This window comes from Drosophila simulans, chromosome 3R (assembly GCF_016746395.2).
Source record: "Drosophila simulans strain w501 chromosome 3R, Prin_Dsim_3.1, whole genome shotgun sequence".
In the NCBI taxonomy this organism is placed as follows: Eukaryota; Metazoa; Arthropoda; class Insecta; order Diptera; family Drosophilidae; genus Drosophila; species Drosophila simulans.
Window position 1 is genome coordinate 27,457,624 of NC_052523.2, and position 27,855 is coordinate 27,485,478.

The window sequence follows — 27,855 nt, forward strand, 5'->3', positions numbered from 1 at the left end:
AAAGGCATTCGAATCGCCGTGAACGTGAGCAGACATCTCGCAAAAAAGCAAGAGCCGCCAGAGAAAAATCCAAGTAGCGTGAAGGGCCTGGCATAATTTGAAAGACCAAGCCCACGATGACCAACCTCTAAGAATCCTCGACGATGGCCGGGGGTTGTGAGTTCCCTTCGGCTGCGAAATGTGTAATTTGCTGCCTTTCTCAAAAAAAGGTTCTCAAAAAACGTAGTCCGCCGAAGGCCATGGCTCCTGCTCTTAAGAACCTCTTATCGGAGTGCTTTTTGTGGGGGGAATGAAATTCAGATGGCTCTCTCGTTTTCTGGCGATGCTGTAACCCCGAACTGCCCGTCAGTAGAACGAGAATTGTGGCCACGGAAACAAAGCGGGTCTTACACATCAATTTCGCTCGTCAAATAACGTATATTGAAAGATAAATAATATTTATTAAAGTTTTTAAATAAATGTCGCATCAAGCTAGTAATTTTAGAGTGTGAAAAAATGCTTGGAACTTCCTAGATTTAACTACCTGATTAACTCAAGTTAACTCTAAGCCAAAAAAAAATCAATTAAAATTTGTGTGTGAGTATGCCAGAATCTATGCCATTTTGTCTTTCGCTTTGCCCTCTGCGCGCTATTTTTGGCTAACACGTCACAAATGGCAATCCCTGACGTCACAAACTTCCCACGCACACAGCTTCCGAAAGCTTTCCCAGACACTTTGGCGCCTCTTTTCCACTTACCATTTAACCAGATATTACCTATGGACAAGAGTCTGATGCAATGCCAACCTGGCATTTGGTCAGAAACGTCACCATACGTCAGATTGGACTTGGCATGCCAGCCACGTCGATAAGTACTTGGCTCAGAGTCGATCTCTAAATTAATGAGCGTCGTTCGTCGGCGGAGGACACCTAATACCCACGTCCCACCTATTCTGGAATGGAAAGGTGTGTTGTGCTCCGACTTATTGGCACTTGGCACGCCGGTAGTGTAGATATCAAATGGCCCACACTCTTCTCTGACCAGTTCAATGCCTTTTTAGGATGCGGTAAGCCCTTGGCCTTGGGGGAATCCTGAAATTTATTGGCATTTGCCAAATGCATCACAAAACTTAATGAAATGAAAGCGCTTAAATTGTTTTCGCAGTCTGAAAACCGCAATTTGTCAGCTACAACAGATGTCAGAGATTAAGCATTAAGTACGCAGCTTAGTTAGTCAGAACAAACGAAAAAATAACAATTAATGAGCGTGATAAGCATTTGAGGATACTTTCTATAGGCTGTGAAGTTGTATACTCAGCTGATCGGACTCGGAATTATAATGGCTTTGGATGCCAAACAAGCCTCGATCGTATCAATCAAATCAGTTGAGTAACGAGTCGGGGAGCTCCTGAAGTGCCACAAATGCGGCAGAAAAGTCGGAATTGAATTTAATAAGACTAACGCACTTAGAAATACATTCTAACCGGCTGCTATGACGTCGCTGGACGCACCGCCAATTGTCGTTAATTCGGGATTATATACACAAATTGCTAATAAAGCCGAGATTAAGCAACTCGATGATGGGCACTTAGCAGTTTGGGAACCAAAAACCGGCCGCGGAACAGAACCAAATAAATATCGACAGTCGGCCGAATCATCAAAGCCTGGACCTGTACCTCAGCCTCACAGCCTTTGTTTCGTTGGTCAATAAACTCGAATGGCCCGGGGCGAATTTAGGTTGAAGTAACGCTCAAAGGCGGAGAATACTCCCAGTAAAAGTTATTCAAACCAATTCTACTGAGAAATTGCAGAGGCTTCGCCATTGTGCTTCAGTTGGCGACAGATCGCGGAGCTTTGAATGACTTAATTCAGTCGTTTGTGTGGATGCAGCTAAGCCCCTGGTATCTTGCGGATATATTCAATTATAGATCGGCAAGTGGGCAGGAATAGATTTGAATATGCGCGCGAAAATCAGAGCTTCTTATATCTAATTTGCATTTGTGAGTGACAAAGGCAACCTACATACGTGTGAACGGAAAAAGATACACGGCAAAAGATACTTTCGTGCTCTTAGTTAGTTCCAGGTCCCGTCCCACGCGAAGGTTGTTACCACTTGGGTAAACAAACAGAAAACCTTCAACCAAATTACTCTTGCTCTTGAGCTTGTCCGCGTGTATCTGTTAGATAAAAGGCAGCATGTATCTTTTGCCGCCCGCCAAAAACAAGGCAGGCCCAAGAAACAGAACCTTTCTCGGCCGTCGAAAGACAACCACGATCGCAAACAAAACGCTGCCTGAGAAAACTTGTTTCGGGGCAATTACAGATTCCAAAATTCAGTATTGGCCGTTAGAAACAAGCGAGCCTCTCGAACGAACATCGAACACGTTCGAAGTAGCGCAAAGTCGGGATTGACGGGGTTTTGAGAAACCTATAGTATATATAGTATAAGTATATTTACTTTACATTCATGCCATCAAAAACTAAGTGTAAACTCCACCAAACTTTAGGTGGAGGTGGTAGCCCCCTCAGTTTCTCTCTGTGCATATGGACGCGTAGGGGATTCCACACAGCCGACCAGTGCCGAACGCGACTAACCTCTGGCTGAGATTTCCGGAGCGAAGATGCCTCGGAGCGGAATGGAATCGCCGGTGGTTGCCAGTCTGCCTTAGCCGCTGTTTGCGTGCGGTTCTGCTTCTCCGGCGGAACTTGTTAGTGAAAGCCCATTAGTTCGCGGGAAAACGCTCGGATCTCTTAAGGTAGCAGAGCTAATCACCTCTTAAGTACTTAGTGCTCGGCGTTAGGCAAATATCATACAATTTAAGCAGATGCAGATAGACAATGCTTGCTCACTTGTGTTTGTGATGAACAAATCCATAAGAATTAAGAATGCCAACCAAATTAAAAAGGTGTTAATAAAATGGAAAAGCAACGGCGGTAAAACACAAATTTAAATTGAAACGCATGAGGCGATTTTGGCAACTCATAAAAAGGCTATTAAAAACTGCCCGCAACAATTTATGTGTGCAGATCTGTGGTGTATAATATATATACAACTGTTCAATTCCTGTTTAAAGTATATATTTAGAATTTGTTTTATGTGAAAGACTTGCTAGTACCTGTTGATAATCGTGCGATTCAAGCCGGTTTCCTCTTGTTTTCATTTTTGTGAATCAAACGAAGTTCCTAATTGACTCTGGTTTCTGATAAGAGTTAGTTGATTGAGATTCGATGGTGATAGCATAACTGAACCCTGAGCCTAGACTCAAAAACTTAATTAGGCAGTCTGAGTAGAAGAATCTCGTCTTTAGTCGATTAGCTTTCAAAATATATATAGTTTCACCGAAGAATGTTGTTCCGCTTGACAATAATTCCATTCCAAATTATTCTCATTATTCAATTGTAATTGCAGATGGCCCTGCTTATGATATCAGTGTTATTTTGCCAGCAAATTGTATAATCTTTTAGCAATTAGCTTCAATTGGTTGATAGCCTATGCTAACTATGGATGTATTAGTCACTTGCCTCGAAACTGATACTGTGATTAATGTGGACTACACAATGGACTTTTTGTTTACCATACCAAAATTAATGGGTTTTGTTAGTTCTTTGTGGCACTGTGTTTATACTCACACGACTCACCAATTTCAATAGAGTGCTTTGTATCTCGATTTATGCAGAAATTGGGTCAAGTAAGTGGTAGCTACGGATCGAATGAGCTAATTGCCCTGAAGCGAACTAATGCCTTTCACACGGAAAAAAGAGAGAGACCCCCTGAAGGCAGTGACTAAGTGGTGATGCAAACCGAGTTGCATTGTGAATTCCACAGACGTAATTTCGATTTTTTTCTGGATCGGAATTCACCTGAATTCCGCACTAAATAATTGGAATACCCCAAGTGCTGATTTTCCACCACAATCCATAATTTATTCGACCATTGCATCAGGCGAGATCTGGAGTAATTGGATCTTTTCGGCCGTTTTCACTCCGTTCGGCTTGGCTGGCCAACTGTTAAGCCAAGAACATCAGAGGGCCAATTGGCTAATTAGCCGGCGAGGGTTATACACAGATCCGAGTTATAGATCTGGTGTCCATTGGCTTGTTCACCTGTTTGTTTTGCTTATGCCATTCCACCAGTTATTCCATAACTGAATCACACATCGCATTATTGTGTTTGTTATTCTCGCCTCTGATGCTATGCTAATTTATGCAGAGCGTGGGTCCAGCACCGGCCTTTGCTTTCGCTTGAGGAAGTAGCCCCTTCCCCTCCTGCCACATGGCTCGCTAAGGTAAACAATTGGCGTGACCCAATCCCCATGTGGGGGCGCGGCTTTCGGGGGATCCACTTCCTTGGCTTTGTGTCGAGTTCATAGGCACACACGTGCCATCCACCGGCGGCGGCCTATCAATCAATCTTTGGGCCCTGTCAGGCTTTTTACTTTTTTGGGTTTAACGAACTCCTGGCGAAATACTTTTAATGCGAAGTCCATTGCTTCCTCATAATGATAATGAAGAAAATATCTCAGCGTTCATAATATATTCGTAAAGATTATTCAGTAAACTCGATTCGTTTTTCGACAACGTTTTTCTCCGTGCAAATAATACATTAAGAGGTTGTGCCCAAAACATGAGGCCAGGGTAAAAGTAGAGCAAGCTTTTCTCCAGCCAATGACCTCTAATTACCTTTCACTCAGAATAAAAAGAGGGAAGGGAAGTGCCATTGAAAACGGAGGCATTGCCTCCACTCGAAATTCCCAAGCTGAGATTACGAAATGGCAGGCAAGCATCTGTGAAACACAAAGTTAAGACATCTGATAAAACGCAGACAAGCAATTCACTAGTTCACATCTTAGCACATAATCTAGAATTTAATATTTGAGATTTCCCCTTAGCTCAATTAGCACGCCATTTCTCAAAGTCAACGCCAGAATAGCCCATTTCCTCCAGACACAACAAAAATGATTATCGCCATAAAAACGCGGGTTCATTAACTAAAAGGTACATCGATTGAGGAAGAATCATTTTCTTTCAACAGCAGCAGTGTGTTTGAATAACGTGCTAGGCTATAAATATTTCTATAAATAGTATTAAACTAGCTAACACGTTCAATTTATGGATCTATAAGCCGCAGCGTAAACAATTCTATGTAATTAATTCGGAGAAGGTCAAGGGTGTGAGATCTTACTTGCAAAGCATTTTGCGAGAGCTCAAATCAAGAGAAAGTGTATATGACAACATATTAGACTAATAATTTCCCAAACTAATACATTCCAGAATTCATTTAAAGTCGGAACCCCAGTGCTGACAGCATGGAAACGGAGTCACTGAACCGCAAGAACTCCTCGCGGAAGAGTTCGATCGTGAATGGGAATGGAGATGCCTCTGCCAAGTTGACCAACGGCGATGGAGATGGCGGCGGTGACGGAGGCGGAGAGGTGACCCTCAAGGCCAAGATGAGCCTGCTCAATGGATGCACCGTCATAGTGGGCTCCATCATCGGATCGGGCATCTTTGTGTCGCCCACGGGAGTGCTGAAGTACACGGGCAGTGTCAACCTGGCCCTCATCGTTTGGGTCATTTCCGGCCTCTTCTCGATGGTGAGTGTGAGCTAGTGAACCCAACTAACCTGATATGCAAATGGGAGTAGGGCACTCGACAACCCAGACACCTGTTGCCCCTGCTGCAGGTGTAAATAAACAGCTTAAAGCACCTGGCACCAGCTGGTGGGGAATCAAGTGGAAAGAGCGTGTGGGTGGGACCGGGGAAAGGACTTTCTCATTCAATTACGAATGCTGGCAGAGTGCCACAGCGACGCTTAATGAAATTATTGAAATTCCTGCACCCAATTCAACCTCCTACACACCCACACCCACGCAGCCAGAAAGGCACGCACATAGACATGACAAGTAGTGTCAAACGCACGACGAGCGGCTCCGGCTCAATAAAATTACGTATACGCCGCAGTGGCGGAGACAGATGACAACGACTGCGCACTCCTGCGACACTTTAAACGGAAAATAAATCGAAAAAATTAACCCCATTTCGCTTGTTTATCTCAAAACAGAAGTATCAGAAGTATTGAACATCTATTAATATTTCAGGTGGGTGCCTACTGCTATGCGGAGTTGGGAACGATGATCACCAAGTCGGGCGCTGATTACGCATACATCATGGAGACCTTCGGACCCTTCATGGCCTTCATCCGACTCTGGATCGAGTGCATGATCGTGCGACCCTGCTCCCAGGCCATCGTAGCCCTCACCTTCAGCACCTACGTCCTGAAGCCCTTCTTCCCGGAGTGCACTCCTCCGGAGGACTCGGCCCGCCTGCTCGCCGTCTGTTGCATCCGTGAGTTTCGATTTTAGTTCGGTGATTTGTTTATGGGCGGAAGAACCTGCCCAGAACCTCCAGCGCAATCTCTGCACTCGCGTACTTGACCTATAGATTAGAAACAATTTATTGTAAATGCATCATCGAGTGGTGAGCAAATGAAAATGCTAAAAGAGTTTGCCACATGCATCATACACAGCTTATCAGTCTGCCGGAATAGTGTTTTGTTTTGATTTTAGCTTGAAAACAAATACCGATTACAGTGAGCAATCAAAATAGTTTACATGAAACGCAGCTGGGGACAAATTAATAATATATTTATGATAAAACTCCGTTCCGTATGCTGTATGATTACTAATAATAACATTATTCCTTATCAAACTCAAGTTTATAAATAAGGGCAATGCATACCAATATATCGCTTCTGCTCGATAAACATTAATAACTAATCCTTTGCCGGGTGTATTGCCCTTTTAATTGTCCATGAACCGACTGCATACACAATCAATCGCAATTAAAAGTCAATCATTTCCGACTAAACTTTATTTCCAATGCCCAATCGCACTTGTTGATAGTCGTCGCTTCCTCCCGTTACTCACTTCATAGTAATGGCAATAGTAATAGTACTGATTTAGTATAAGACAATAGAGGGGACCATAAATAACGAGTTGTCATTGGCTCAGCTGGCTCATGAAAGTCCTCGCATTATTACATCACCCACATGGGTCGTTCGCATCTTTGGACTAATATGTATCTTCGGCGTGACTCCAAAGTCGTGATGGAGGCTTGAATGTGGGTTAGGCGGCCTTTCCACATGTACATACATATATAGAATATGTATTTTTATTTTACTTTTCGATTTCCCCGCTTGCGTTGCAGTTGTGCTAACCCTAATCAACTGCTGGGACGTAAAATGGGCGACCGCTGTGCAGGATATCTTTACATATGCGAAAGTAAGTCCGTCGGATTGGGTTTCCCCGGGTGGAATTGTAACTATTGCTCCCTTCGCAGCTGCTGGCCCTGTTTATCATCATTGCCACGGGCGTTTACCAACTTTCCCTCGGCAACACGCAATACTTTACTTTTGAGAATACGGACACGAAAGTGACCTCCATTGCGCTGTCCTTCTACTCCGGACTGTTTGCCTACAACGGATGGTAAGCGGATTACGCATCACAACGAAGGCAGTTACTAATTGGATTTGTTTGCGCTGCCGTTGACAGGAATTACTTGAACTTCATCATTGAGGAGCTGAAGGATCCCGTCAAGAATCTGCCCCGCGCCATCGCCATCAGTTGCACACTGGTGACCATTGTCTATGTCATGGCGAATGTATCCTTCTACACCATCCTGTCGCCGGATGAGGTCCTGGGCTCCTCGGCCGTGGCGGTGACCTATGCGGAGCGGGCCTTCGGCATGCTGGCCTGGACCATTCCAGGTGGGTTTCATTTGCTACATTTTCCATAATAGGTATATTAATGCCACTTTTACGTTCCTCCAGTTTTTGTGGCCTTGTCTACGTTCGGAGCTGTGAACGGTATTCTGCTGACCTCCTCCCGACTCTTCTACGCCGGTGCCAACAACGGCCAGATGCCCGAGATCCTCACCATGATCCAGATTCAGAGATTTACCCCCACTCCTGCGGTTCTGGCCATGGCCCTTCTATCGATGTTGTACCTCACAGTTTCGGACATCTTTGCTCTGATTAACTACGTGGGCTTTGCCACTTGGGTGAGTTAGCTGGTGAACATCTCTAAGGCGCCAATTAATCATTCAATACTCTCTTTAGTTGAGTATCGGTGTGGCTGTATTGTGCCTGCCTTGGCTGAGATGGGCCCAACCCAATCTGCCACGTCCCATCCGAGTGCCCATGGTGTTCCCCATTGTCTACCTGATTGCCACCATATTCGTGACCGTGGTGCCCATGTACGCCAGTCCGGTGGAGACTGGATACGGCATACTGATGATCCTGTCTAGCATACCCGTCTACCTGGTGTTCATCGCCTGGAAGAACAAGCCCATTTGGTTCCAGAAGACTATGGGTGAGTTCCAGATTCGCACTGACTTCGCCGAGATCTGCTTTCTTCCTGTTGATTTTCACTTATTCACGCTGTGATCCCCACCCATTCTTGATATTCTAGGCGGACTGACACAAGTTCTGCAGAAACTGATGATGGTTGTGCGTCCCAAAGCGGCGTCAAAGGTTTTTAAGTTTGCTATTTATCCTAGTTTTACTTTGGTTCTAACATTCGACTCACCTGCCTGCCTTTACTTGCGCACTAATCTCTAGAAGAACTACTAACTCCACTAACGAACCACAAGTTTTGCAACCCTAAACTTACTTTGCACCCCTAACTCTAGCCAACTAGTAGATGAGCCCGTCTCAAGCTATTCATCTAATCTGACTTTAATGTTTTATACTTTTCAGTAAGCCTCACACGATTCCTACAGAAAATGCTCATGGTACTCGGAAGGCAGACGAAACCAGCTCAGGTGTAAAGGTAAAGAACGTTCTTCGGGGAAGACAGCAGAGATAATATTTCAAGTTAGCCAAGAGCAGAGAAACGCATTTAAAAGCACACACTTGATTGCATAATGCATTATATAGACAACGTAAACGCTTTTGTGTAGCCAACCAATGATATACACACGAAACACACAACAACTTCTGCCAGCTCCTGGGCGACTATACGATATATACCATATATATATTTTTATATACACATGTAAGTCTTAAGTTGAAGCAAGGCCCAGGATTACGAGGATAGGATTACGAGCAAGTTCCCAACAGAGGTCTGGATCCAAATTTATAAGAAAGACTGTGGAAAACTACAAGGAATCAAGGTGTCCAGAGCTGTCCGTAAATTGGGTTCGAATTTGGATTTGGCATTTTTTAACAGAGCTGTGCAAGCAGAACGAGTCTTTTAGGATTTTCAAGTATTCTCGAAAATTGGTTAGGCAAACTGTGAAGTCCCGATATTTATTATAAACTGCATTTGAAAACTAGTTTTTTGAGACATTTAGGAACCATGCTCTAGGCCTGGCTTGATCTAGAAAGCTAGAAGAACGCTTGAACATACTCATCGGAAGGATAGTACCTACAAATCATGAACATTTTAGAGCACGATTGATTACTTTTTATTGATTTAAACGAATCTAGCTTAAGTGACACCGCAATTAAATTTCACTTGTCCTAAGTTAATACTTACATTTAGGTTGCTCAGTTTAGGTTTCACTTGTGCATCGTAGAGGGTGCTGCCTGTACAAAGCCCAAGCCAATATACAAGACCATCGCATAATGCACATATCCAACAAGAGAAACGATTAAAGTTGTTGAACGAGAACAGGAACATTGCCAACATACATATTAATATACTGAGAATAACACTATATGCAAATTGTTGTCTAATTACGAGTCCAATCGAATTGATCTAGCATTGATTTAAACTTTCATTAGTTGTTGTTGCTTTGAGTGTTCGTCACTTAGTGTTATTCATATGAAAATATTATTGCCTATTTAGCATTCAACTATTTAACTGTTACACATTAAATATGGAGCCGCAGCTGGGGAATCAGTTTAACTACTATGAAACATATTGTTGACAATAATATTGTATTTATATATAAATGTATATTATATTATATGATGTATACCCTACAACCTCTGTATTTCTGGAAATAAGAACGATACGAAATCTAAATGGACTGCATTTATTTGTTCACTTGGGAAAAGGAGTTTCACTAGACATCACAAGTGCCGGATGATTATTTAGTCAAACTTCTAGTCCCCGGAAATGCTCGGCTCCGACGCACTGATATACTGGATCAAGCCGAGTCTCAGATTCTCCATCTCCCTCTGTTTGAGGACCTTTTCCGCCTCCGAAAGCTCGTAGTTCTTGGTCCGGATGTACACCTTAAGGGTTGGGGCGTATGTGGTGGCCTCCGCTTCAGTTTCGAGTTTCTTGAAATCCTTCTTCAGCATGGAGTATATTCTACTGGAGGACTGAAGGTCTCTGGGCGGCCTTTGTGGCCTCACGCCATCGCCACCACTTTCGTCGTTCTCCTCGCTCGGATCTTGATTCATTGATCTTATTTCGCTGCGCAGATCCAAGCTTTTCCGCTGGTACAGATCCACAAAGTGCTGCTCCATGGCCAGTTTCAGCTCTGCGAACTTGGAGTCTATGCGCCCGTACCAACAGGCCAGACCATTGTAGTCCTCATCTGAGAGCTTGGCCGTACGACGCAAATGGGCCAGGGAAATATCGGGCACGGATCTCAAGGAGCTGCCGGCTCCGGATGACCTGCTTAATTTACTCAAGTTAGTAGAACTTTGGTAAGCGGGCTTGGACTTGGACATCATTTTTCGAGCTTTATCGAGACATCCATATGCCACATCGGCCATCCTTAGGATCTTGCGCCTGGAATCCTTCAAGTCGGGAGCTATGGGCAGCTCGAACAAAACCACTGCAGGAGTAGGACTCTTGAAGTCAAAGGACTCCTTCAAGCAATCGTTCATCAGGGTGCTACCGTTTTGCCTGCCTCGGGGCAAGCTCGTAAAGAACTCCACCAAATCTGGTCGGTTCTCGCTGCCAAAGATGTGAAACACTGAAAGATGAACCCGGTGCTCCAGGACGAGGCTATCCCGGTATACAAACTCGAAGTGCAAATAGTCATCACCGATCCCACGGCCTCTTAACAGGGCTAGATCATTAGTTAGCCACTGGGACAACTCCTTGGTGCTGGAGACACTTTTTCCGCTAGGCGAATCCCTTCGACGTTTGGGAACGCCCTTGGGCTGCACCAACATATTGAGCATGTCGAACTTGCGGACATCGAAGTAGTCCACATTAATTGCCTTTAGGCGGCAGCGCATCTCAACCATCAGTGAGTCGACTTCAGTGACCAAGAGACGTGTCAAGAGGCTGGGATTGTGGTTCCTTTGGGATGAGATCCGCAGCAGACTTCCATTGCGACGGTGACGGAACATCTGACCTAGCATATCGCCCAACTCTGTCCTAATATGGCTATCAAATTCGTAACCAATGCCATCGAACTCCAAGTGGCGGTAGTAACGAGGAGGTTCCACCGAGTTAGCGGCCTTAGTTGCCTTTGGCATCTTCAGCAGCATTGACTTGTTGTCCAAGAGCCTGATGTCACTCTCCAGACTTTGGTCATCCAAATAAGCACGTCGCCTAGAATCTGAAAGAGCGACCAACACTACGTGATCCTTTTTGTTCGCCGGAGGTCTGTTCATGGTGAAGAATTTTTTTTCTTTTTGTAGAATTTTAAAAAATTTTGAAAGCTATAATTTCGACAGTCTAAAAGTAGAGTTTGATTAAAGACAAATAACTCATTTCATGATTCAAGCAGCCATATTCTCCGCCAGTAAGTAAAACAACATCGAACTTGAAAAGTTTATTGGATTGACATTAAATAAACATTGTAAGAAAGAAAACCTTTACGTAATCTTCTTCTTAATTACCTCAGATTTGCCCCTTTTTACTAATAAGAGACATTTCCTTAAGGTCAATACCAAAAGACATGTAACAATTCCCAGGATAACTAAAGCGCCAACCAAAAAGGTGCCGAAGACATCCAGGCTGTGGTACCTTACAAATACCAAGTCCTTGCCGGCGACTTGCATGTGAGCCGCTCCCTTGTGAGACAGGACATACTCGGTCCACCAGATCGCCGTTTCCATGGGCTTCATTGGTTGATCCCGATACCTGGCAGCCGTAATCCTTGCCGTTTCTTCGAAACTCTTGTTCGTTAGCAGCCGTATAATGGTGGAGCTAAAATCCTCACTAGTCATTTGCTTTATGTTGAGGACCAAGCCAAGACCCACTTGCTTGACATGATCCATATTTCGGAACTGATCAAAGAGACAGGGCAACCCCAACATGGGCTTTCCATGATGAATGCTCTCTATGGTGCTCAGTAGCCCGCCGTGGGTTATAAAGAGTTTTACGTTGGGATGGGCCAGGATGGCCTGCTGCGGGAACCACTTACTTATGAAAACATTGGGGGGTTTTCCTGGCAGCTGCTCATCTTCGAACTTCCAAAGGATTCGCTGTGGCAAGCTGGCGAAAGTCTCGAGCAATACCCTTCGGCGATCCTCGGATAGGGATTTGCTTTTGACATTGGTTCCCAGTGAGAAATAGATTACCCCAGATTCACCAGCACCTTGGATAAACTGGTCCAGTTCGGCGGACAGAGCTTCTGGGTTCTGATCGACATGCAGTCCACCTACCTCGATCATATTCGGAACATACGGACGAGGAGGACCTAGTGTGAAGTGCTGATTGACGAGGACCAAAGCAAAGTTCCGGGATATCTCTGACAAGGGTTTCCGCTCAGCGATGCTGGGGAAAAATTGCCTATAGAGAGTCTCCTGTTTTCTCACATGCCGCCATTTATAGTTGATATAAGAAATAGTTCGCTCCACCAGGTGTGACAAGCGCTGTCCATAGGCCTCCAGATCGTAGAACCGAGAAGAGGGAGACTGCAGGTACGAAATCGGTGAGACGTTGCCCATCAGTTCGTCAATCTTCCAGTCGGTGCCATAGGAAGCCATTCCGATGATCGGGGCATCGAAATAGGCAGCCAGGCCACTGAGCACGTCTATTCGCCAGAGATCCATTATCACAAGATCGAAATGGGGCTTCTGTGGGCCTAGAATATCGCGACGTACGCCCTCGTTATTCAGAACTGTCTTTGTAAGATTAAGGACATATTCGTTGATGAAATCACTACTTTGCCAGATGCTCTTGGGAGTAGATGCAATCCTAAGGACCTCTGGAAAATACTCCTAAGTAATTCTATGTGACAAAACAGATCTATGGTTATCTCACCATTAAAGTTTTCGAAAACCTCCGGAACTGGAATATCGTGTATATTCCTAAACGGTTCCCTTTGTGGATACGGACTTACACTGGTTATTTCGTGGCCCAGGGAGGCCAAACTCTTAAGGTAGGGCAAGGCGAAAAAGTAATGCGAAGGACTTGGCAAGGGGAACACTGCCAAGATGCGAGCACCTTCCAAGTAACCAGGAAGAAGACACAGCAGCAGAAAGATTGGCGGCATTGTCGCACTCAGCAAGTTCTGCCTTCAAGACGAAATGTAAGACTGAATGCTGCAGATCGCCAATGAAAACTCTATTTCGATTTCAGATAACCTTAATCCGCTGCGCTTTGAGTACAATTGTCAAATTTTCAATTAGATAAGCAAAACCAACAAGGAAAGTCAACAGTGAAAAGTAGATCACTGAAGAGTGATGTAGAATCGCTTATCGCGGAACCCCAGTTTGAGAAGTTTTCTTTTCATTTCAATTGGTTATCATGGTCTAGCCTCTTTGTGTGTAAGGCCTACGATTTTTTTCGAGTTTTTAAGTAAAACCTACCCTTGTGATTCTTCGGTTCAAAAGGCGACGATAACGAACCTTGGCGCCAAATATCGATAATGCCGATAGTGCCATAGTTGGACTTACAAGCGGGTTATCGGCACTCGTGCACCACTAGCCTTCAGTACAAAATACGCAAAAAATTGTCTTATTCCGGAAAATTCACTGGAAAGCGCAACAAGTTGTTCCCTTTACGCAACAAAAACGACAGGAGTTCGCGTAGTAACTCTTTTGGCATCGAATTCAAGTCGAATACAGCAGCAAAGTAATGCAGCACGCAGCTGATTTGGAAACAGCTGCTAGCGCAGTAAATGAAATTGCACGCCGGCTGAAATAACCCGGTGGGAAATCCGAAGGAACCTCCGATCCAGTATTCCAAAGCACCCAGATGTAGCCAAGACTTACCCACTAACCTGAGATTTGATGCAGAAATGGCGGATGAAAAGGCCAAGGAATCCTTCCGGGAGCGGCAAGCGCAGGAGTTGGAGGTTATAAAGGTGAGCGGAACAGCTGTTTCATCCAAGAAGCTGATACTAAATGGTTATCTCCTGTTGGAACAGTCCATCTTTGGCTGTGATGTGGAGGACCTAAGACCCCAGGCAAATCCTTCCCTGTGGAAGCCAACGGACATACGGATACAACTTACCCCACTACGAGACTCCTCCAACGGACTGGAAACCTATGTGTGCACCAAGCTGCACGTCACCTGTCCTTCAAAGTATCCAAAATTGTAAGAGCCCGGTTCCACTTATTCTTATAAAACTGCATTTTAAACTGGAGAACTAATCTCCGCAGGCCCCCTAAGATATCTCTGGAGGAGTCCAAAGGCATGTCGGATCAGCTGCTGGAGGCCCTACGCAATCAACTGCAGGCTCAATCCCAAGAGCTACGCGGCGAAGTGATGATTTATGAACTGGCCCAGACTGTTCAGGCCTTTCTTCTCGAACACAACAAACCACCGAAGGGCTCTTTCTACGACCAGATGCTCCAGGACAAACAGAGGCGCGACCAGGAGCTGCAGGACCTTCAGCGGCAGCGGGAGTCCCTGCAACGCCAGACGCTGATCGACGAGGTGGAGCGGCGCAAGGAGATGTTCAAAACGGAGGCTAAAAGGCGCGGCGAACCAAGGCGCAGCATGAGCGAGTCTAACCCACGGCATCCTAGCTCGTCGGAGAGCTCCGAGAACTCCTCGCCCTACTATCGTGGTCACATCTACCCCTCCAAATGCCTGGATCACCGCAACACGGAGACGCTCTACTTCCACAAGATGGGCAGGCAGATTCAGCGTGGATGCTGCGTTGGTGAGGGTTCGCTTTGCTAAAGATAATTTCCGTTTTGAATGCGTGGTAACTAAGTAATTTAATGTACACAATTCGTAGGTCACTCCCAGCGAGGGTGCATCGCTTACACTGGCATAGATATGCACTGCGGCCAGTTGCTCTACATAACAGAATGGAACATCAAGTACAGCCAACTGGAGCAGCCATGCATAGGCGGAGGCAAGTGCCACTGGAGCAGCGAGTCAAAGTGCATGGGCAGTCATCGTGTGGACGAAGTGATGGCCTCCATTGAAAAGCAGGTGTCCTCACTGTCCCAACTACAGCACAAAAACCTCGTCTCGTACGAGTGCGTTCTGTGCATCAAGCGAAAGGAAGGCTTACTTGTGTATTTGGTCCAAGACTTCCTCCTCGGCACCAGCGTGTTCAGCATCTCCTCCTCGCTGGGCTGGTGCATGGACGGCGCGCGAATGGTCGCGCGCGGCGTGCTGGATGCCTTAGTATTTCTTCACAACAAGGGTGTATCCCACAGTCACCTGCTCGACACCACTGTTTTTATGGACAACACAGGCAATGTGAGGGTGTCCGACTTTTCGCTCGTTCCCAATCTTCTAGAACTTCTGAGCGGAGCTGGACAAAGCAGCAGTTGCGGGGACTTACCCGCGTTAGGTGCCCTGGTGGAGAGCTTGATGCCCACTAACAGTTACGAGATGCGCGACTTTGTAGACAAGTAATTAATTGCAATGAAAACTTTGAAAACTTAGTCCTATTTTAACCCAATGTTTTCATTAGATGCAACTCGGACCGCACGCTTTCCGCATCTGAGTTGTTGGAGCACCCATTCTTACGCTTTTTCGTCGACAATGGCCAGCAGCAGGTGATGCCATTACCACAGCAGCAACATCCTAACACCGTCCAGCGCACTGGATCCGCCATGCCGTACCAGATACCAACCCTGGCCCTAAGCCAATCTCGCCTGCGAACGGAATTCGAGGTGCTCATGTACTTGGGAAAGGGTGCCTTTGGTGACGTGCTGAAGGTGCGCAACATTTTAGACAACCGAGAGTACGCCATCAAGCGCATACCATTGCCCGCGAGGAGTCGCCAGCTGTACAAAAAGATGACGCGCGAGGTGGAGCTACTTTCGCGGCTGAATCATGAGAATGTAGTTCGATACTTTAACAGCTGGATAGAAAGTGTAGATGACGCAGATGCCGCTGAGATGGATAAGCTGCTGGGTGGTGAGTGGTCCCAGAGTCAGCAAGACCTTAGCGTAAAACCTGCCAAGTCATCACAGCTGGGGCCCACTTTAGAGGAGGACGAGGATGAAGAGGACAGCTCATCCAGCATGTGGAACGGTTACATGTAAAAATTAGCTTCTGTGCTTCCTCTAATTTAAATTAATGCTAACACCTGTTTGTATCCATCAGACCCAACATGGAGGACTCCGATTCGGATGGCATTGAATTTGTGGACTCCAACGGCAAGGTGGCTGTCTACGACGACGAAGAGCAGGAGGATTCCACCAGAGGCAAGAGCAATTCGCCAAGACCTTTGATGCAGGTCATGTACATCCAGATGGAGTTCTGTGAGAAATGCACACTGCGGTATGTTTTTCGAAAGCTTAACCAATTAAACATATAACTATTTAATAACATTACAGCACCGCCATCGATGACAATCTCTTCAATGACACGGATCGTCTGTGGCGCCTATTTCGGGAGATTGCCGAGGGCCTCGCGCATATTCACCAGCAAGGCATTATCCATCGGGACCTAAAGCCCGTTAACATCTTCTTGGACTCGCACGATCAGATCAAGATCGGTGACTTTGGTCTGGCCACCACCAGTTTTCTGGCTCTGCAGGCCCACGACGCAGCACCAGCGCCTGTTAACCAGATAACCAGTGCGGAGGACGGCACTGGCACTGGTAAGGTCGGCACCACTCTATACGTGGCTCCCGAGTTGACAGGAAATGCTTCCAAGTCTGTGTACAACCAGAAGGTTGATATGTACACCCTGGGAATCATTCTCTTCGAGATGTGCCAACCGCCGTTCGACACAAGCATGGAGCGGGCTCAGACCATTATGGCTCTCAGGAATGTTTCCATCAATATACCGGATGCTATGCTTAAGGATCCGAAGTATGAGAAGACGGTTAAGGTAAGCACGTCGCCATCCTGATAAACGCTAAGATTTTCACCCTTAAATAATCTTTAAGATGCTTCAGTGGCTCCTCAACCACGATCCGGCCCAGAGACCTACCGCCGAGGAGCTGCTCATCTCAGACCTGGTTCCACCAGCCCAGTTGGAGGCGAATGAGCTCCAAGAAATGCTGCGTCACGCCCTCGCCAATCCGCAGAGCAAGGCCTACAAGAACCTGGTTGCCCGATGTCTTCAGCAGGAGAGCGACGAGGTGCTAGAACATACCTACCACTTGGGAAGCAGTCGAGCTATGAAATCCTGGAACTCGGCAATCATAATCGATGATATAGTATCCCTGAACCCCGTGATTGAGTTTGTTAAGGCTAAGGTCGTGAATCTATTCCGCAAGCACGGAGCTATAGAGGTGGACTCACCGCTCCTGTCCCCACTTTCCGCAAGGAACAGCACTGCGAATGCGAACGCCAATGCCGTGCACCTGATGACCCACTCGGGATGTGTGGTGGTGCTACCCTGTGACCTGCGGACACAGTTTGCTCGTCACGTTACCATGAACAGCGTGAATCTCATCCGGCGCTACTGTGTGGACCGTGTCTATCGGGAGGAGCGAGTGTTCAATTTCCATCCCAAGCAAAGCTATGACTGCTCGTTCGATATAATTGCACCCACAACTGGAAGTCACCTAGTGGATGCGGAGCTGCTGTCGTTGGCTTTTGAAATCACCAGTGAACTGCCCCGATTACGTGAAAAGAATCTGGCTATCCGCATGAACCACACTAATCTCTTGAGGGCCATCCTCATCTACTGCAATGTACCAAAGGCTCAGTATGGAGCACTCTTCGAGGGCACCATGGACTTCATCGAGTCGCGCATCTCACGCTTCCAATTTCACTCGAGTATCACCGGGATCATGGAAAAGTCGCGAACATCTGCTCAAACTCTGATGGACATGTTGCTAGCCAACTTTCTGTTGACTGGTTCCAGAAGCACGGTGGACGATTCCGCGCTGAAATCTTTGATGCGTGGAAAGGGAGAAGCGGCTTCACTGGCAAGAGGAGCACTGCGGGAACTTGAAACAGTTGTGGGACTGGCTTACAGTCTTGGCGTAAAGGTAGTAGTCCTTTTCTTTTAAAAGCAATATATTTGTCTTACCGTTTCCATTCCCTTTCAGTGTCCTATACACATATGGGCTGGCTTGCCCATCAGTTTCGATCGTGCAAGCAACGGTGGAATTGTGTGGCAGATGACCGCTGACCTAAAGCCCAATCGCTCTGGCCATCCTTCGGTTCTGGCGATTGGGGAGAGATACGACTCAATGCTGCATGAATTCCAGAAGCAGGCGCAGAAGTTTAATCCCGCCATGCCAGCACGAGGAGTTCTTAGTGGAGCGGGCTTGACGTTCTCCCTAGACAAACTGGTAGCTGCTGTGGGTGTGGAATACGCTAAGGATTGTCGGGCGATAGATGTAGGCATTTGCGTGTGTGGAACCCGTCCGCCACTAAAGGATGTGACCTATATTATGCGTCTGCTGTGGTCGGTTGGCATCCGATGTGGAATTGTGGAGGCCGCCAGCGAGTTGGGAGATGAAGCACAGGATCTTGCCCGCCTTGGGGCGTTACATGTCATCCTGGTGGCAGAAAATGGATCATTGAGAGTGAGATCTTTCGAAAGGGAACGATTCCAGGAGCGTCACCTAACTAGAACCGAACTGGTGGAGTTCATTCAGAAGATGCTCCGAACTGATGGACTCAATGGGACCACCGTCGACAACTTTAGCCAGCTGTCAGCCATGGGTAGTGGCGACAACAGAAGCAGTGGTGGAAAGGAAAGAGAACGCGGAGAGAATGGTCTGAGCACCTCCGCATCGAATGCTACCATCAAGAACAGCTATAGCCAGCTGCCGAATCTTCAGGTGACGTTTCTCACCCACGACAAGCCTACGGCGAACTACAAAAGGCGGCTAGAGAACCAGGTGGCGCAGCAGATGAGCTCAACGCTATCGCAGTTCCTCAAGAAGGAGACCTTTGTGGTCCTGGTGGTGGAGTTGCCGCCTGCTGTTGTAAATGCCATTGTGGGGGCCATTAATCCGCGGGAAATGCGAAAGCGAGAGACTGAACCGGAAATCAACTTTGTGATCGAGAGGTAAGTTATCAAAACATTCCTATTTGGTCTGCTTCCAACTCGAACTTCATCCATTCAAAGATTTTCGAAATACAAGCGTTACATCTCCGAGATAAACGAGGAGGTTGTGGACTATCTGAGCGATGCCAAGACTCCCATTGTGGCCTTGTACAGCATATCCGATTCCTACTACCGCGTCATCATCTAGCCAACATCAAATGCATAGAATCGGCTGAGCTACTTAGTAGACCAGCCAGTAGTGTAAGCTCGAAAGTGTCTCAAATTATTTTGGCCGAAATTCTACTTAACTGGCTGTCCTCCGTGCCATTAACACTTTTGAAATCAAAATTATGTTTATAGACTTTGTTTGTGCGAATCAAAATTGATGAGATTCATGTTTCTGTTTCCATTTCAAATGGTTGAGAACTTATTTCTATTCTGCCAATTTATTGAATGCCTTTCTAGTGGAAGTTCTCATTCATAAGCACATATTTAATTATTACTTGGTTTAAAGTTAAATCCTCGCTAAAGCTGTTCGCTCCTAAGTCACTTAGTTGGAAACCTAAAAAAAAATCCTATATGAATTTGTATAACTATGTTTTAACAATATTAAGCGTCCGAACTGAAAGGAATTTTCTTGCACTTCCAAATTAAAGTTAAGTAGAGGCTAATATTTTCAGAGAAAATTCTTATTAATGTTATATATAAACAGCATCTCGGGTTTGAATCCAGCAATAACAATTGATTTATACAGCCGACGGTCAAATAGGTGAATCTTCATCCAATATTTTATATACGTACAACTTTTAAGGACAACATTTTTTAGCCTACAATAAAATTTCAAGTTTTGAAGGCGTCTTTCCGCAGACGAAACATAAGGAAAGCTCACTGTACAAGTTAATTTAGTGGAACTCACGTTCCGCTCTCTCCGGCAGATTTGTTGAGCGAACGGGGGATTCCCAGGGCGGGCCCTTGGAGAACCTTTCGCGAAAGACGCATAAAGCCGGAGACGGGATCGCGGCCAAAGTACTTGACCTGGATCTCCTGACCCACTTCCAGGTTTAGGGCAGAGGGATGGGCTATCTTGCGCTGATCCAGCTGCGAGTTGTGCAGCAAGGCGGGTGGCATACTGGGATAGAGGATGACCATTACTCCGGTGTCCCGCAATTCGGTGATTTTGGCAGTGTAGATTCCGCCGAACTCCAGGTCCGGCACTCGTTCCTTCACCATGTAGCCCTCGATCAGCTCCTTGGCCTCATCCATGGCTGCTTGAGAAGGGGCAAAAACATTGAAATGGGTCTCATCGACTGCTGTTAGGGAGGTGCCCGTTTCCAAGTAAATCCGCTTCATGTGAAGGCCGCTGGGACCAATTAACTGCGCCCGCTGTTGCGGCTCCACAGTTAGGGTTTCACTCACTGGCCAGCTCTCCTTGCGGTATTTCCTAAACGATCGCGGGAGTATAATTAGCAATTGAAGCCATGTAGTTCCCTTAAGTGACGTTTACTCACCGAGGTTCCCTAATAGCCTCACTCATGATGTCCAGAATCTTAGATTTGGCATCGGTGGCCTTTTGTAGCGATTCCATCACAACCTTAAGAGGAATTCCCGGGATTTTGAGGTCCGCCTGGATGGCGGTGAAGCCTTTCCTCGTGCCAGCCACCTTCATGTCCATGTCGCCCATGTAATCTTCGATGCCCAGGATGTCGGTGAGAATGCGGTAGTCCTCCAGGTGCTTCGTGTCGTCGTTCTCGAACTTTGTGACCAGGCCAATGGCCACACCTGCAGCGGGTGCACTCACTGGAACGCCGGCGTCCATAAGGGCCAAGGAGCCACCGCAAACGCTGGCCATGCTACTGCTCCCATTGGATTCCAGGACTTCAGAGGTGAGTCTTACGGTAAAGGGGTAATCATTCGGCAGGGTAGGAAGCAACGATCTCTCCGCCAAGGCTCCATGGCCCAATTCCCGGCGACCTACTGGACCAATCCGACCCACTTCACCCGTGGCATAGGGCGGGAACTCATAGTGCAGCATAAAGTTCTTGGCCTTCAGGCCACCGCTATCTAAAGCAGCCAACGAGTCAAGTTTCATTGCGCTCTCCTGCGAATCCAAGCTAACCGTGCAGAAGACCTGCGTCTGACCGCGCTGGAATAGGGCTGATCCGTGGAGAGGCTTGTACATGTCCACCTGGCAGGATATGTTCCTCAGCTGGTCGTAGTCCCGTCCATCGCAGCGCAGACCCCGCTCAAAGATCAGCTCGCGAAAAATGGTTCTACTGGTCTGGTTGAACTGCTCGGTAATAAGCGACGGTTCGGTATCCGGAAACGAACTCCACACCTTGTCGATAACGTTGGAGCGCACCTCGTTTACCGCATTGTCCCGAGACATCTTGTCGTGCGTCGAGTCCTGGAAGATCTCTCTCAGACGCATCTCGCACATGCTACGTACGGCTTTCCCCAGTTCGGGATCTACTTCGGCAGCCACTTCCACTTCGCGCTTCTGTCGACCATAGGCCTTTTGCAATCGCTCGATCTCGTGGATGATGAATTGGGCCTCACGAGTGCCTTGTTTGATGGCCTTTAGAAGATCCTGCTGAAGAACCACATTGCCCTTGCCCTCCAACATAACGACGAGGTTTTGTTTGGTGGCGGAGACTACCAAATCCAGTTGCGAAGTCTGCAGCTCCCGGCGCGTGGGGTTGATCAGCACCTCACCGTCGCAGAGGCCAACGCTTTGTAGGATCAGAAGGGTTATAAGCGGTTACCAGATTGATTCGTTGGTGACTACTCACCGCACTGCTCCAATGGGCCCATTCCAGGGAATGTCACTTAGAGAAAGAGCCATGGAAGCGGCATTGATTGCCAGCACATCCGGGCTGTGCACCGCGTCCATAGCCAACATGTTGCACACCAGCTGTGTCTCCGTGCGATAATCTTTGTGGAAGAGTGGGCGCAGCGAACGGTCAATAAGGCGGGCGGACAGGATCTCTTTTTCCGAGGGACCCAGTTCCCGGCGCATAAAGTTCATGGGTATCCTGCCAGAGGCGGCGTTTTTCAGTCGGTAGTCAACCACCAGAGGCATGAATCCCTGGCCGGGATTTGGCTTCGTCTTGGCCACTGCGGTGACCATGACGGCGGTGTCGCCCATTTGGCACACAGCTGTTCCATTCGCAAATCTCGCCAGGCGGCCGGAACTGAAGGTCATGTTACGTCTGCGGAGGATTTTGTTACTTTGCTATTGGAACTCGGAGTGGAGGCCACGAACTCACCCATTGCTGAAGTTGACTTCCACAGAGGGCGCTTCTCCGTTGGAACTGCTCTGCACTCCTCTCTTTCCACCTGGGCAGGACAAACTTAGGCATTTGAGGCGATAGTTGAGCAGCTTCAGCGATTTCCGTGTGAAAATCATGGCCATTACCTAAAAGTGCCGGGTGATTCCGGCTGAGGCGACAGTTCTGTACGCTGTATTATCATGGTTATTTAAGGTAATAATTAGTGGTCGAAATCTTACAATTAACGCCGTGTACGTTTCTTGAGACTTTCAAATAAGACTTGGTGCGCTTTAACTATTTATATTGTTTCAATCAGTTATCTCAGAATTAGAATGCCCATTTAAAACAAAGTAGAGTATGCAACATGTGTGCGCTCGGAGTTGCCACCCGGCAAACTATTAAATAGGCAAATGCAAACTTTTACAAGGATTGTGTCTTAAAAATAATTTATTCTATTTTAATTCAGCGTATGTTTACAAATAAATTTCGTTTCCAATAAGATATTTAGAAGTGTTCCCTGATAATGAAATTTTGGCTTGTGTCCACGCTAATGTCAAATTTCCAGTGCTGCCAACTTTTAGCAATGTAAGTTATCGCATGCAAGAAACAACTATTTAATTTTTCTTGAGAAATTAAGAATTTAGACGGTACGTTCTGAAAAGACCTAGAACGTCTAACAGAATAGTACGATGGTGTCAAGATCGCCAGACCTAACTAATTCTGCCTGTTGGACGGTTTAGCTAGCGCAAGCTAGCTATAAAATAGCTGAGACTTCAGCACGGCGCAGTCCGCCAAAATTAGTCCGTCTTTTTACGCGTTTAGAGTTTTTTACCGCGAGTCGAAGACGTCTTTCACTAACTCAACGACGGTCTTACAGAAGACTCCAATATTTTTCGAGCAGGCAATTCGCGGATCCATCGTTAGTTTTGGGCACTTGCAGAAAGCCCAGTTGCGAACGTCGTCGTGTGCCGTCTCAGAAAAGCCACTCCTCCAATCGGAAAACCGCAAGAGCGTCGAGCCCTTGTTTTGCGAGCCTTTTCGAAAAAAGCTGGGAATTTCACGCCGTATTTTTCGTATCTTTTCCGTCAACGAAACGCCGCGTGTGTCGTAGTGTGCGTGTGTGTGTTTCTGTGTGCCCGCCCATCTGTGCATGTGTGAGAGCGCGCCTGTGTGTGTGAATTTTGGTGAGAGCCGCAACAACAACCGAAAAGAAAACCAAAATCGACAAATGCGGTCAAATTGAAAAGAAAAACAAAAATCAAAGAGTATTTCTTGCGCAAAGCCAAAAGGCAAAGTCAAAAAAGAGCGCAAAGCCAAAACAACGCAGATTTCCCAACGAAAAGGCCGGAAAATTGCCCACTAGGCGTGTCGCTTCTTCTTCTTGTTCTTTCAAATTGTTTATGCTGCAATTGCCGTGGTGTGCGAAAGGAGTGGTAGAGTGAGAGAAAGAGAGAGAGAGAAAGGAAAGCGTCTTATCAACGCCCGCTTTCTTATCAGAACCCACACATTTGTTGCGAAAATTCCAACCAGCCGAAACTCACAGTGGAGCTTTAAATAGCACATCAAACAAACAGGTAAGTCTCATTAATCAGCTTGAAATCACCTTATTTTCTACTGCTCCTCGGTGGTCACAACTCACTGGCTGTTCCCCTCTTTTGCACTTAAGCACTTAACGGTAACTGTAAATTACACACACGTTGGCCTTGTCTCTCCTGGCGATTAATTGCATTAATGCCGCAGGACTCGCGCCATCCCTGTCACCCCACGCCAATCGATTGAAAAGTGAAAGCAATCGGGAAATGCTTATCAGTAGGTCCTCCTTCTTTGCTCTTTAAATGCATAAATGCCCATGCACAGATGCACACATGCAAGCAATCAGCCAAACAATGCACAATATGAATATTTATAGCTCATTATTTATTGTCTCGTTGTTCTCGTCCATCATTTGACCCGCTGAAGAGGGCCGGTTGGTAAATAAACGAAAAGTTATCGAGGTAATCGGTGGAATTGTTGGATCATTAATAATTTGTTTATTTTTTACATAAACTCTAACAATTTATCAATGACTTGGTAGACACATACGTCAGCATGTTATTTTTGCATTTACCAAGATATCCTGAAATATTATCTATTGCTCACACAAAAATATATTGGGCATTTACCATATTGACTCACTGCCATGCGTGTTCACTGATTATTTTGACTTTTAGAATCATACATTTTACATTTACGTAAAGTTTTCAGAGCTGATAAACATTAATTCAAGATATTTACTTATTAATCACTTGCACACTACTTTCAAAATACTGTGCGTTCTATTCAAAATGACGAAATTTTATCAGGGATGTGATGCACATGAAATTTCCCCATAATTCATGAAACCTATTTCCAAAACTAACAGAAAACTATTTGCGATACTCAAACTCAAAATCTGTATTTTTATAGCATGAACCTCGGAAAAGAACGCAAACCAATTAGTGGAACCATTTTGAAATCACCATAAATCAGCGTGGTTGCCCGGCAATAAATTCCCGTTTCCATTTGCAGCTGACAAATGCGTGTCGTTAAAAATAGTTTTTCCCCAAAAGCGTAACTTTCCCCCGCATTTCAAGGGCGACCCTCGCAATATCCCGATGTACTTTCCTTATCGCCTCTGCATTTCGAGTTGTTTTTTCTGTGGGACGTCATCGGCAGCCGGGTGTCTCTGATTGTTTGAGAATCGCCTCGCCGGCTGCATAATTAAGACGAGCTGGACGTTTAGCTGATAAACGTTTCCGCTTTTCATCGGAGGATGGGAGTCAATGTGCCATTCACAGAAGACCTCTACTCTGCTCCGCAGATGGTGATGGTTAAAGTCCAAGATCTCTGATGTGTGACCCCATGGGGTGCCCTTTTCAACTGTCAGGTCGCAACTATTGTTTCCATGTTTCGAGGGCTTGCGTCACAGTTTATCGACTCGAGTTGCGAGTTGCGAGAACCCACAACCCATTCCCACAGGATGACGTAGGCAATTGGCAGAAACATGTGTATCCTGTGTATCCTGGGCCCCGTGCAGACAACAATAAACCATCAGCGCCAACCCCATGGGCAAATAAAACCCAATCGAATATTATTATCAATGAGGGCAGGACCCAAACAACGAGCGGAGGAGGGTTGGCCACATGCTGCTCTTCCCTTGGCAGGATATCAACGCCAGCACTTGGACCCAGCCCACTAAACTTCCCAATTCCAATTCCAATCCCGACCACGCCCACATGCCATCATCGTCGCCTTCTGCGCTAATTTGGCGCGACTTTGACACTTGTTAGCCAATATGTTTTTGGCTCGTGTTAATGGCCCAACGGGAATTGATATTAATTGCGCCGCACGCCCCTCACGCTGCCCGAACTGGGCGTGGTCGTCGGTCAATATTGTTGGTCTCTGAAAAAAAAAAAAAACAGAAAACACAAATGCCCCGAAAATCAGCTTAAATCAATTTTTTGTGGTCGCCGCCTTTTGTTCACTTGCTGGTTTTTGTCCAGAATCGGCTTACCAACTTCGGTGCCTGTTTTTCTTGTGACTTTGGGTTTTACAAAGGAGCTCTGAGGTTCCCTCCTCGTTCAATCTAATTAATCCTGCCTTCCTTGATTGAGAATATGGGATTTGCCTGGCCCTTAAGAAAACCAGATTTCCTCACCCCTTGGCAGCCAATGAAAACCGAAAGCGCTCCCGAGGTTTCCATTTTTCCAGGCCCTGTGTTTTCCTTTCATGTGCCCTAATAAAACTAAATTCAATTAGAACTTGCAGTTCGAGTTCCTTGTGCGTGTGTGGAAAAAGTTGGAGTGAAATGTGAGAAAAGTTTTGCGGAATATGTCGGAAAAGTGTGAGCGGGGTGGGTGGGATCGGGATCAGTGGAAATGGGCGGATGGCGCATGGTGGGCTCATTAGTTGCCAAAGGAAATCTCCGGAGGGCATGCAAATTTAATCGAATCACCTCGAGTGAAAAGCCATTTAATGATGGTTCTTTTACTTTATTTTCGAATAGATGAAAAGGCTTCTGCCTAATTGAGAAAATGCCTAATGGGTTTTGAAAACAAGCAGCGTGAAAGGTTCCTTCCAACTTACTAATATGCACACACCAAACTTGGTAATACAGCACCTCTCCGTCCCAGCGCACTGGAATTGATTCCTAATGATTCCCCTCCTGCGTGCTCCTCTTCGTTTCCAAGTGCCTACCACCTACCGCCTGACACACCCACCTGCCCAGTCTGTCGTAGTTCGATAAGAAGAAACAGAAATGCCTGGTGCTAATCTACGAGACGGCAATGACAGGTGGGGTGGTGGCCATGGAGCAAAGGGAAGCCAGCATGGCGTAATGACCTTGATAAACTTTCGTTTGAAAGAGCTTCCATCGCACTGTTCTTCCCGGGATATTTGGCTGGCGGCTGTGCTCTGTGTGTTATTTGCTCTTGTCTGCCGAGAAGCGTTTTACATTCACAACCGCCCCCGAAATAACCGCTGCCCCTCCCCTCTGGGAAAACAAGTCACAAAGTACACAGAGACAAAAAAGAAGTTTCCCTTGGACTTCTTTTTCAGGTCCCCTTCCTGTGCCCGAAATTGTTCGGCTTATGCCGCTTCGACGCTTTTGTTGTCTCTCTATTTTCAGTTTTGATTAAAGGCAAACCCTTGTCGGCCCCGCCCACCGCCCCTTGCCACCTAGCTTTGACTGAGTATTATTACCACTTTGTCGCATCAACCTTTAAACTTTGCCATTTAATGGGAAGCTCTGCTCGCCCTTTTCGCCTCTATCCGGTTTTGTTTGCCGGCTTTTTGAGGGAGGTCCAGAAATTGGATTTTTTCGGGGGCTCTGCCTCTGTCAACATAAAAATAGGATATCGTGATCCATCACCCACCATCAGCAGAGAACTCAAAAAAATTATGCAAAGTGTCATTGAAACTTTGCAGCCCAAACAGCTGGAAGGAAAGGTAAATCGTTGTCGGCGTCCCATGCACTTAAAAACCAATCACAAAGCCGAAGCAAAACCATAACGAAACAGCAAAGTGCTGAGGAAAAGTGGCAACGCAACGTGGCCAACACCTTGACTGCGTCTCGGCCAAGTTTGGAGCCTTGGCAACAGCGAGTTGGCCAAATGAAACGAAGAGGAAGGAGCAGGAGCCAAATGAAATTCGCCAACGGTAGTCGAAGATTGGAACACCCTTGTTGATCAAATAATTCAGTAAAAAGTATTTTAAAGCAATAAATGAATGCTATTGCATTCTGGACCATCTAAATTGACTGAAAATTATGCGATTGTCAAAACCACTTTCCCATCGATTGATAAA

The 27,855-nt window shown here is 46.3% G+C and overlaps 6 protein-coding genes across 11 annotated transcripts in view; 3 read left to right on the forward strand and 3 right to left on the reverse strand.

Annotated features, from left to right (window-relative positions):
• The first annotated feature begins 275 nt into the window (after window positions 1-275).
• Window positions 276-10,006, forward strand: LOC6730333 (Y+L amino acid transporter 2). Of its 3 annotated transcripts, XM_016177900.3 has the most exons (10): window positions 2,565-2,734; window positions 5,250-5,572; window positions 6,077-6,323; window positions 7,185-7,258; window positions 7,317-7,462; window positions 7,529-7,743; window positions 7,807-8,036; window positions 8,095-8,347; window positions 8,447-8,508; window positions 8,734-10,006. In XM_016177900.3, the coding sequence occupies exons 2-10, from the start codon at window positions 5,285-5,287 to the stop codon at window positions 8,734-8,736; spliced, it is 1,518 nt and encodes a 505-aa protein (XP_016037098.1). In that variant the 5' UTR covers window positions 2,565-2,734; window positions 5,250-5,284; the 3' UTR covers window positions 8,737-10,006. The 3 variants fall into 3 exon arrangements, with proteins under 3 accessions (XP_016037100.1, XP_016037099.1, XP_016037098.1); XM_016177902.3 differs by lacking the exons at window positions 2,565-2,734; window positions 8,447-8,508 and adding an exon at window positions 276-576; XM_016177901.3 differs by lacking the exon at window positions 8,447-8,508 and having other exon boundaries at window positions 2,561-2,734.
• LOC6730334 lies at window positions 10,001-11,662 on the reverse strand. The gene has a single exon (XM_002105580.4). The coding sequence runs from the start codon at window positions 11,557-11,559 to the stop codon at window positions 10,087-10,089; it is 1,473 nt and encodes a 490-aa protein (XP_002105616.1). The 5' UTR covers window positions 11,560-11,662; the 3' UTR covers window positions 10,001-10,086.
• A 45-nt stretch (window positions 11,663-11,707) lies between these two features.
• On the reverse strand, window positions 11,708-13,624 carry LOC6730335 (UDP-glycosyltransferase UGT5). Its single transcript, XM_016173159.3, has 2 exons — window positions 13,157-13,624; window positions 11,708-13,100 (listed from the first exon to the last, which is right to left on the reverse strand). The coding sequence occupies exons 1-2, from the start codon at window positions 13,386-13,388 to the stop codon at window positions 11,764-11,766; spliced, it is 1,569 nt and encodes a 522-aa protein (XP_016037102.1). The 5' UTR covers window positions 13,389-13,624; the 3' UTR covers window positions 11,708-11,763.
• A 49-nt stretch (window positions 13,625-13,673) lies between these two features.
• Window positions 13,674-20,147, forward strand: LOC6730336 (eIF-2-alpha kinase GCN2). The gene is made up of 10 exons (XM_016177904.3): window positions 13,674-14,201; window positions 14,265-14,434; window positions 14,500-15,005; window positions 15,084-15,711; window positions 15,774-16,346; window positions 16,412-16,588; window positions 16,645-17,143; window positions 17,202-18,254; window positions 18,315-19,285; window positions 19,346-20,147. Exons 1-10 carry the CDS (start codon window positions 14,136-14,138, stop codon window positions 19,470-19,472), a joined length of 4,770 nt encoding a protein of 1,589 aa, XP_016037103.1. The 5' UTR covers window positions 13,674-14,135; the 3' UTR covers window positions 19,473-20,147.
• Window positions 20,031-23,078, reverse strand: LOC6730337 (polyribonucleotide nucleotidyltransferase 1, mitochondrial). 3 transcript variants are annotated; one of them, XM_016173151.3, is made up of 5 exons: window positions 22,773-23,078; window positions 22,531-22,702; window positions 22,054-22,473; window positions 20,773-21,993; window positions 20,031-20,705 (listed from the first exon to the last, which is right to left on the reverse strand). In XM_016173151.3, the coding sequence occupies exons 2-5, from the start codon at window positions 22,674-22,676 to the stop codon at window positions 20,177-20,179; spliced, it is 2,316 nt and encodes a 771-aa protein (XP_016037104.1). In that variant the 5' UTR covers window positions 22,677-22,702; window positions 22,773-23,078; the 3' UTR covers window positions 20,031-20,176. The 3 variants fall into 3 exon arrangements, with proteins under 3 accessions (XP_016037104.1, XP_016037105.1, XP_016037106.1); XM_016173152.3 differs by having other exon boundaries at window positions 22,531-22,716; XM_016173153.3 differs by having other exon boundaries at window positions 22,531-22,723.
• A 266-nt stretch (window positions 23,079-23,344) lies between these two features.
• The window catches only part of LOC6730338 (G protein-coupled receptor kinase 2), a 47,768-nt gene continuing 43,257 nt past the window's right edge, over window positions 23,345-27,855 (forward strand). For both annotated transcript variants that reach the window (XM_016177907.3, XM_016177906.3), the window contains exon 1: window positions 23,345-24,107. The gene's annotated coding sequence lies outside the window, so the exon portion shown is untranslated. The remainder of the gene's footprint in view (window positions 24,108-27,855) is intronic.